The sequence below is a fragment of the Plecotus auritus genome, assembly GCF_963455305.1.
Source record: "Plecotus auritus genome assembly, chromosome: 4".
Lineage (NCBI taxonomy): Eukaryota > Metazoa > Chordata > Mammalia > Chiroptera > Vespertilionidae > Plecotus > Plecotus auritus.
This window is the reverse complement of record NC_137775.1, coordinates 178,886,110-178,896,068: the sequence shown is the minus strand read 5'-3', so window position 1 is coordinate 178,896,068 and position 9,959 is coordinate 178,886,110. Positions and strand designations below refer to the sequence as shown.

The 9,959-nt window shown below is 48.1% G+C and overlaps 1 protein-coding gene across 1 annotated transcript in view; it reads left to right on the top strand.

Moving 5' to 3' along the window:
• Window positions 1-528: 528 nt before the first annotated feature.
• The window catches only part of IGF2BP3 (insulin like growth factor 2 mRNA binding protein 3), a gene marked incomplete at its 5' end in the record, with an annotated part of 103,260 nt that continues 93,829 nt past the window's right edge, over window positions 529-9,959 (top strand). Inside the window, 2 exons of the mRNA XM_080663386.1 lie at window positions 529-703; window positions 2,031-2,091. Coding sequence (XP_080519512.1) covers window positions 529-703; window positions 2,031-2,091 — 236 coding nt within the window. The remainder of the gene's footprint in view (window positions 704-2,030; window positions 2,092-9,959) is intronic.

Here is a 9,959-nt window from a genome sequence, read left to right as displayed (position 1 = left end):
GTAGTTTGAACACGTGGCTCATTCAAAAAGCCGGACACTCGGAGCGGATCTCGTCCGCCTCCTGCGCCGTCCTCCCTCCGCCCGGCTCCCCGCCTGCCCGCCGCCCTGTGGGTTTTTACGGGGAGGCGGCGCCTGCCCTCGCGGAGTGTGATATTTTCACAGTCCGCCGCCGCGGCCGCAGGGTCGGGAGGGAGAGACAAAAAGTACTTTCCCCTCCTCCTGCCTCTCTCCTCCTCTCCGCGCTAGTCCCGCCTCCTCCTCCGAGTTCGGAAGACTCGTTGATGCGTTTGGGTTGCAGGAAGGCTTTTTCTTTTCGCTTTTTTTTTTTTTTTAATACCCAGAAGAGGAAAAACAACCTTCGGCTCTGATTTTTCTCTCCCCGTCCTTGTCCTTGGTTCTTACTGTGTTTGTGTGTTTTAACGGCGAGAAGACGAGGGGGAACAAAACCCGCCGGAGCAAGCCATCACGGTGTGTGGTTTTAATTTTTCGTTTTTCTCCCAATTTTTTAAAAAACAACCACTCTTCACGATGAACAAACTGTATATCGGGAACCTCAGCGAGAACGCCGTGCCCTCGGACCTGGAAAGTATCTTCAAGGACGCCAAGATCCCGGCGTCCGGACCCTTCCTGGTCAAGAGCGGCTACGCCTTCGTGGACTGTCCGGACGAGAGCTGGGCCCTCAAGGCCATCGAGGCGCTTTCAGGTGGGCCCCGGCCTGGCCCGGCCGCGCCCGCCGCCCTGCGCCTCCGCCCGCCGGGCCTGCGGGTCGGGGGCCCGGAGCCCGGAGCCAGGCCCGCGCCGCCACCGGCTCGTGCACACAGGGCCCAGGCCCGCGCGAGGCGGGGAGAGGGGCCGCGGCCCGGACCCGGGCGGGGAGAGGGGCCGCGGCCGGGGCCCACACGCGTGGGGTCCCCAGTGCTTCCCCAGCTTGGACTCCGACCCGCCCCCCCCGCTCCCCTTCCTCCGCCGGGCTCTGCGGGCTCAGGGCGGTCGCGCTGTCAGAAAGCCCGGGCGCGGGCTCCGAAGGGGCCGGGGGACCGCCGAGGAGCGGGGCGAGGGGCCGGAGGATCGCGGCGGAGTGGGGCGAGGGGCCGGGGGAGGGGCGCCTGCCCGCCCGCGCGGGACCAGCGCTCTCTCCGCGCCCCGCCCGGCCAGGCGCGTGCTCCAGGCTCCCGCACGCCTGGCCTCGGGGGCCGAGTGCGAACGGGCGCCGGCTGCTCCCGCCTCGCTTCCTTCTTCCTCTTCTCATGACTTATGGCGTCGGGTTCTCCCGGACCCCAACGGGAGAACGCAGTGGCCCCGACCCCTCCGCGGACTGAGGCCGGGGCTGGTGCCCCGCACGGCGGCCCTGCGCGGGCGGCGAGTGTGACCAGGGTCCCTGGGTCCACCTCCTTGCGTCCCACGAGCCCGACGGGCAGGTGGGTGGGCGGGCGGGGGTCGCCCAGGAGGGACCTGCGGCCGCCGAGTTGGCGGGGCGCGCTGGGCGCGGGCGGGAGCGCCCCAAGGAAGGCTGCTCTGGCCCCTCCGGGAGCCCGCGCCCCTCGGTGGGGCTGCTGCCGCGCCGTCCCGTGCTGGGCTGCACCGCCGGCGTTTCCTCTCCCTGCGCCCACCCTCGGTCCTCCAGCCCTTCCCGCCACTCCCTGCTCCGCGCGGGCCTGGGCATGAGCCCGGGCGCAGGGCCCGGGCGCCCCCTCCCCTGAGTTTGTCTCACGGGAGTGTCGGGAGGGGTGGGCGGAGGGGCCGCGGCGGTCCCGCGAGTGTCGTGGGGTTGGGTGACCCCCGCAGGTGGGCGGGAGAGGCCAACGGGGGCGAAGAATGTGACAAAAGTGGTGGGGCCGCCCGTGGACTCGCCACCCATCTGGAAGTTACAGCGTTCCCCTCGCGCGGTGCGGGGCTTCCCTCCCGGCCTGGAGCCGCGTCCGGGGGCCGTGTGGGGTCTCAGGGAGCCCTTGGGTCGCTGCTTAGGGGCCTTCGGGCTGGGAGAGCCGCTACACCCTGCCAACCGGCTCCCACCTCTTGTGTGTCCGCAGGTAAAGTAGAGCTGCACGGAAAACTCATAGAAGTCGAGCACTCGGTCCCCAAAAGGCAAAGGTGAGCTTGTTTATTATGTTCTCGTGGATTCTGTTCTCTCCCCATTATTGGGAGGACAGACCGTCAACACAGCTGAAGACAACTTTCCTCTAATGTTTATTGGGCTGCTTGCTGTATGGCTCGACGTCTTGTCGAGTGCAGTTAAGTGTGTGGCAGGTGTGCGCGCGTGGGTAATGCTGTGGAGAATGGAGGGCTCGCGGGTGGGTCCCTGACACCCAGAGTTATTGGTGTAGAAGTGTCTCTGAAGGAAGCTCTCACAACTGAGTACTCCCCAGAAGAGGAGTTCAAGTGGCTACATCAGGAAACCAGCCCCTGCGGGCAGTTTTGGGGAATCTGTAGGACTTAGGAAGCAATGGGCGACTCCTACCCGCCCCCCCCCCCCCGCCCCCGCCCTACTTACAAGTACGGGATAGGCAAAAGCAGCTGCGGACACCCGTGGGTGTGGCGTGCCTTTCCTTTTCTGTCCCGAGTTGTGGCTGCCAGTTTGAGAGGAGAGAAATTGCCTTTTACCCTGTTAACTGGCCAGCCGGGATTGGAACACGTGAGTGAAGGAACGCCTGGCCTTCTCCTGCCCAGAGGCGCCTTTCAGTCACTCCGGAGGTACACAGGTTTCTGCAAACCCGCCTTTGTCTCCTGCTTCTCCCCCCCCAACCCCCCGCCCCTTTTAAGAAATATTTTTGCTTATAAGTAACCACCAAGAGATCATGAAGACCCAATATTTGGGCTACTGCAGCAAGGGGATTGCACTTTTGGGAGAGCATGGTTGTGTGTCACTTTAGAGAATGTTTGGAGGCTGTGTTTTTACTTCTGGAGTATTCTGGAGAAATGTCTCCTTTCTCAAGAGCAGGCCTATATCGCCGCTCTGTAACTCTAAAAAGGTGCTGGGGCTGGCCTATGTATGCCTTTCTGGGTTTCGCAAGGTGGGGTTAGGATTTGTGCGCTTTCCCCTCCCATCTCCCCACTCCCAACCGGCCAAGCTATAACCTGGAAGTTAATTTAAACTAGGACTGTTTGTGTCTGGTTAGGCATTGGTGATAGTGTGGGTGCTAGAGGGCAGGAGGGGTTTGCTATGTACTTCCCTGTTGCTGTGCAGAGAGACATGGCTACATAAAATGTCACTGTGTGCCTGTTTCTAGATTGAGTTCTCTTCCAGGTAAAGCATTTTCACAAATCGTGTTTTTGTTAGCAAGTTGGTTTGGATTTTTGTGGATTTCTCTTGTTCATGTACTTAATTTTCATTAGGATAGTTGAAAAGAGATTTGTGTGACTGGGTAGACTTAGTTCTAGTTGGGAATTTCCGTAGGGGGTCAAATAATTTCATATAATAGAATGGAATTCTGTAAAAAAATTTTACTAAAACAATAGAATGTATACTGGAAAGTATCTAAACTGATCTCAGTTTCATAGGAATTGAAAAAGTCTGCATGAAGTCATATCTCCTTAAAAAGAAGTTTAAAGGCATAGTCTGAATTGTTTACATAGGGGGTGGGGGGGAATGTAAGCACATTTCTGCAAATTCTAATTGGTTTTGTGTTTAGCCAGTGTGTCTTAATTTTCTTTAAATATTGAATAAATTAAAAAAAGCAATGGTTCTGTTGAAGGATTGGCATTTTAACATTTGAGAGTTCCTAAATGTAAACATTAAGTGTCTTGTGTTTCTCAGATACAATTCATTGACCTTAACGCAAATGCCAGTTACTTTGTCTTACTCTGCTGATTTTCCTTTCCAACCTGGTGTTAATTTCTCCCCATGTGTAGGGAATTAAACTTAAAACATCTGGTAAGAACTGCCTCTTTTATTCATAAAGGCTTTGCTCAACCTAAAAACAACTTAGTTACTTGTTACTTTATAATGAGCAGTTCCTCTTTAGGAAAGCACATAAGGTATAATGTTACTAGTGGCAGCAAGTATTGATCAGTGGAAGCTTCATTTTATGTACAATGTAGATTAAGTTAAAATGCTCAGGACTTTAAATGATACTATCTTACTAGCAAAATAAATAGGACTGTACTGGAGACAACTTTTTACTCAGAGAATAATCAAGTAACTCCTTTGCTTATATTGAAATGGCTAAAAACAAAAGTAGAGCTTTCTTTTTTGGAATTTTCTTAGAGAAATGTTCTGGAAATTCATTTTATAATTTTGTTTTAACGCAGTGGTTCTCAACCTTTTTAGTGCCGCGACCCTTTAATACAGTTCCTCATGTTGTGGTGACCTCCAACCATAAAATTATTTTCGTTGCTACTTCATAATTGTAATTTTGCTATTGTTAATGAATCGTAATGTAAATATCTGTGTTTTCTGATGGTCGTAGGCTCTACAGGTTGAGAACCGCTAGCAGGGTCGCCTAAGATCATCGGAAAACACAGATATTTACATTACGAGTCATAACAGTAGCAAAGTTACAGTTATGAAGTAGCAACGAAAATAATCTTATGGTTGGGGGTCACCACAACATGAGGAACTGTATTAAAGGGTCACGGCATTAAAAAGGTTGAGAACCACTGTTTTAACGGAACCTTGGAGCTGTGATGCAGTTTCCCTTATCTGAATGGGCTTTGGAGAGGGCAGAAGAAGGAACCCTGGTGATCCACATGCCCAGCACCTACAGGAGGTCAAGAGGTGGTACTGGTGACAGAGAGTTGAATGCCACAGACCAATCCTTGCCAAGTGAGCCTGCTGGACTTCTGGGTGGAGTTCTTTGTGCTTAGCAGTCATTGCATTCCATCCCATCATCATGTAGGCATCTGAGGCAGGCACACCCACATATGCTGCAGTGACCTTTATACCTGCTGCGCAAGGCATGTTGGGAGCTCTGTGCTGAAGAATGCTTATGGCAGCACTCTGAGATGGATGAATGGGCTTGCAGCGACTAAAACAGGGGAGCAGGCCTAGGAAGTGATTTGATGCTTGGCAGCCTGGCCTAACTCTGACTGGGAGCAGAGCTGGGCGGGGACCCTTTCAGGACGGGGTATTGTTGAATTTGGTTCAGACCAAGCTTAGCTCCTGATTACCGAAGTCTCAAGGGAATGTGGAAGGAATGTTGCTTATCTGCATTCAGATACCCCTCCATTGGGGAAGATTATAGCAGCACTTCACAGAGCTTGAGGTTCCCTCCATCCAGAATGAAGAGAGGATTGCGTTGAATATTGGTGATAGTGTTGCACTTTCTGTAAAAGATACAACGCATGAAGACTTGGCTTCGCTCTGAGGCATAAGCTTAACCAACCCCCCTCCCACTTGGGGGTAAAGTTTAAGTTAAGGGTGGGTGTGAAAATTGTTGGGACTTTGGAAGAGTAGCTGAGTTTGGTTGGGAAGAGCACTGGTATCTTTGTGGGACCTTGTATGTGCCCCTATGTAAATAGCACTGATTTTTTTGTCGTTATATTGTGGGCTATTGGGCATGGGAGAGAGACCAGGAAAGTCGCTGACACTGGGGAACTGAGAGGGTGGTGGTTTTACTTCATTTTCCATTACTGTTTTAAATTATGAAAAACTTTTAATATTTGCAGACTTTTATAGCTTAAATGCCCTCATGGTTTAGCTGGTAGGATATATTGATCAGAATATGTAACCAAATATCTATTTGAACAAAGGAGCAAAAATAGTAGGATATTATAGTGTTAATGTATTTTTTTTCAGGCAGAATTGGTTAAGACAGACTGTGGTGCCTAATCTCAAATCTCTTTTTTGTTTTCTTAAAAATAAATGAACAACTCATTTGCATTTTAGAATCTAGTGCTTAACATGTAAATTCTATAGACAGAGCATGTATAAAAATTACTGGGGTTTTAAGTGTATCTTACTTTAACTGGCTATTTAAAAGCTAGTGCTTCATTTTAATAGCTGTTCAGTATAGAATAGGTTGATGCTGTGACCAGCTGTGTGCCCACTAGCCAGGGCTTATGACCCTGTTTCAGGACAACAAAAGCTGCTTTTAATGCTGACCATTTAAACGTAGGTGTGGATGGCTGTGCTGCTCCTTGCTTAGCAGAACGGTACAGGTGAAGCTTGTGAATCGGAGATTTTTCACACAAGCAGAGATGTGAGATTCTGACTGTTAGGAAACTTTTGGTAAAGAATCGTAAGCAGGGTTATCTTTGGAGTGCTCAGTTTAAGATCAGTAATGCATGGCTGCTTAAGTGGTGGTAGCCCAAGAGATTTTTCTTGATATCAACCTGTTTTCTCAAAACAGTTTGGAAGCGTTTAGAAGATTTTGTACTTTGGCCTTATTAGAATTATACAAAAAAGTAAACGTTAAAGTGCTGTGCGTGGCTGTCCACAGTAACCAGGAAGATGTAAGGGAAGCATGACATGTGCCTGAGCCAGTGGGAATTGAGAATCTTGGTTTGTGTTTGTGACTCTCCTTTGGACTTGTGTGATCACTTACATGATCTGTTCCTGCCAAATGTCATTAATAAACTAACAAGGGGCATATTTTGTTCTGATTTGCCATTCTGCTGGAAATAAATGAATTCCCAGCTAAGACTTAAACATATCTTCTGGCATTACAGAGCTCCGAGGTTTCCCCTGTAAGAAACTTGACGTGTATTTATTTCTCGTCTGTAACCTGGTGGTAGCTCAGTTACTTTTGCACGGGCACCTCTTTCACTCAGTCAGCAAGAGGGAAATGATCTGTGCCATACTTTGAAATTCTTTTATGAGACACATCACTGCAGTTATCTTACAGATCTGGCATTTTATATGAAAGTGAAGCTGTTGAGCCACCTTGACACATATACTTAAAGCAACTCCATTGTAATCGTCTTCAGCAGCATTAAGACAACAACTTTTCTAGCAGTAACGTTTGTGAACGGTATGAATTATCCATTGAATAACTCCGGGTTGGTTTGGTCTGAGAGGAGGGAGAGAGGCTGTGCTATTCTTAGCTGAGTTTCTTTTATCGACTCTGCCTCTGATTCAAACTTCTGGAGTCATAAGACAGGAGGTGGCAGTGTGGTAGCAGTGACCGACGGGTAGGCTTGGCATTTTTGTTAGGATTTCTGCCCCATAAATCTGATGTTTAAAAAATTGGCTTGGACTGCCAGGGTTTTGCTTGAAAGCTGGTTGCAAACATAGTTTTCAGGGCTCTTAAAATTGAGGGTATAATTTCTCATGCTCTTAACTCACTGTTTGGCAAGTGCTCAGTATTGGTAAATAAACAGTTATAAGTTTTAATGTACTATGTGGATTTTGTTGCCCTGAAGGGGAACACATAGTATACCAATTATGTATTTTAGAAAATTATCCTGAGACCATTTAACTTGATTAGGAAATTGTCTGAAATTATTATAGAACTCTTCTTTGAGGACTCTAAATGAACTATAAGCTGAAAGAGGCATAAATCCTCAGAATATCTGGCATTGTCACTTAATTGTTTAGGAAGTTGATTCATAACAAACCACCACAAAATAGCAGCTCAAAACAAGTTATTCTTCCTCATGACGCTATGGGTCTGTTCGGTGGTTGGTTCTATTCCACTTGGTGTCATTTTGGGTTAGTTCAGTGGTTGGCAAACTGCAGCTCGCGAGCCACATGTGACTCTCGAGCCGTGGTTTGCTGCTCTGTTGACTAATGAGTTTGCCGACCACTGGGATAGGGGCTTAATCACAAGGAACAACAACATCCTGTAACTATTGGAATCGAGAGTCTAGGTCAGTGGTCGGCAAACTCATTAGTCAACAGAGCGGCAAACCGCGGCTCGTGAGCGGCATGTGGCTTGCAAGCCGCAGTTTGCCGACCACTGGGTTAGTTAGTAAGCTGGGTGAAAAGGTTCAAGAAAGCTTCACTCACCTGCTTGGCCTCTTGGTGCTTGTCCTCCTGACCTTTCTCCACGTGGTGTCTCATCACTTGGTGGCAGACTGTAGCTGGCTACCCCAAGTGAAAGCAGAAGCTGCGAGGCCTCTCAAAGGGATGGCCTAGAATTGGCACACTAGTATATCTATCCCATTCTCCTGATGAAGGCAAGTCACAGGCCAGCACTGGTTCAAGGGGGATATGGAAATAGACTCTACCTCTTTTTTTTTTTTTTAATTCTTACCTGAGGATATGTTTTCATTGATTTTTTTTAAAATATATTTTATTGATATTTTACAGAGAGGAAGGGAGAGGGATAGAGAGCTAGAAACATCGATGAGAGAGAAACATCGATCAGCTGCCTCCTGCACACCTCCCACTGGGGATGTGCCCGCAACCAAGGTACATGCCCTTGACCGGAATCGAACCCGGGACCCCTCAGTCCGCAGGCCGACGCTCTATCCACTGAGCCAAACCGGTTTCGGCTTCATTGATTTTTGAGAGAGAGAGGAGAAGAGGGTGGGGGAGAGAGAAACATTGATGTAAGAAATATCAATCCATTGCCTCCCATACTCACTCCATCTGGGGATCAAACCTACAACTTGGGTGTGTGCTCTGACTGTGAATTGAACCACAATCTTTTGGTGCATGGGATGATTCAGCTGAGCCACTCGGTCAGGGCTAGACTCTCTATCTTTAAAAAAAAATTTTTTTATTATTTTTTATTGATTTCAGAGAGGAAGGGAGAGGGAGAGAGGGATAGAAACATCAATGATGAGAGAGAATCATTGATCCACTGCCTCCTGCAGGCTCCACACTGGCTATTGAGCCAGAAACCTGGGCACGTACCCTGACAGATTCCCGGAACCTCCTGATTCCGCAACCTCCTGGTTCATAGTTCGATGCTCAACCACTGAGCCGTGCCAGCTGGGCCAGGTCCTCCTGTTGAATGGACAAGACTTGTTTGTGACAGTGAACCTACCCTCTGACATCTGTCTCAATACTTCTGGTAGCTGTGATTCTCCTTTCTTACAGACAGTTCATTCTGCTTTTTATTAATGTACATGCGGAGAATCTTCTGAATCTGTCTTAGGTTTTAAAACAGTGGACACCTAGTCCACTGTTTCCATGTGATTGTCTGTGTACGTGAAGATTTGACAAGCCAAGGTTGAAACTATTGGCCAAAACACAGGGACATCACAGGCTAAGTTTAAAATACTTTAATCACTTTATTTCAGGATCTTGGAATAAGTAAAGCATTCCTTTCATTTTATTCGTAAAGTGCTAGCTATAAGAAAAACAAGAAACCTTTTGTAAGTACCCCAAGTTTCCTCATTTTTTTGTATTTAAAAACCTGGTTCTTGATAAAGTAACCGTGTCTTCAAATTATGAATTCTGTCTTTTGCCACAATAGTCACCAAAACTAGGTGATGTGTTAGAGCAGTTGATTTGGAGACAGAGTAAGTCTTTTATACAGACTATTTGTGTCTATGCAAGTCCTTTGATCAGTAGAGTACTACTTTCAAAATATGTTAAACACCTACTAATTTTAAAAAGAAAAACTAATAAAAATGGGATAGCACAGTGGAAGTTTTTAGTGGTGTTAGTTGCTGAACTGAAGGATTCTCCATTAAGCCCTGGGAGAAGAAGTGGCTTGCCCACAGCACTGTAGGTGATTGGTGTTACCCGTTTTCCAGGTCCGCGACTCTGCCCTGCCTTCATGCCTCCCAGTTAAGTTGTCAAGTCCTCAAAGTAGCTTACACAAGCAGCCCGATCATGTTTGCAATGGCAAGTCAGAGCAGAGATGTCCTGTTTCTTGCTTTCTCCAAAGAAAAAAAGATCTTGTTTGGCTTCTTTGAAGGGTTGATTTATTGTCTTCCTCTAGGAAAAAGACAGGTACAGGTAGTCTGAAATCTGGAACTTACTATAAAATATCTGGACATCTTGTCTTAAGACAGAAAATGAGACTACTTTTTCCTTTGAAGTAATTTTTAGTGGCTTCATCTTAATATAGATGAATTGCAGAAAAATTGGAGGGGATAAGGAGATGGGAGAGGAGTGAAGAGGGCGT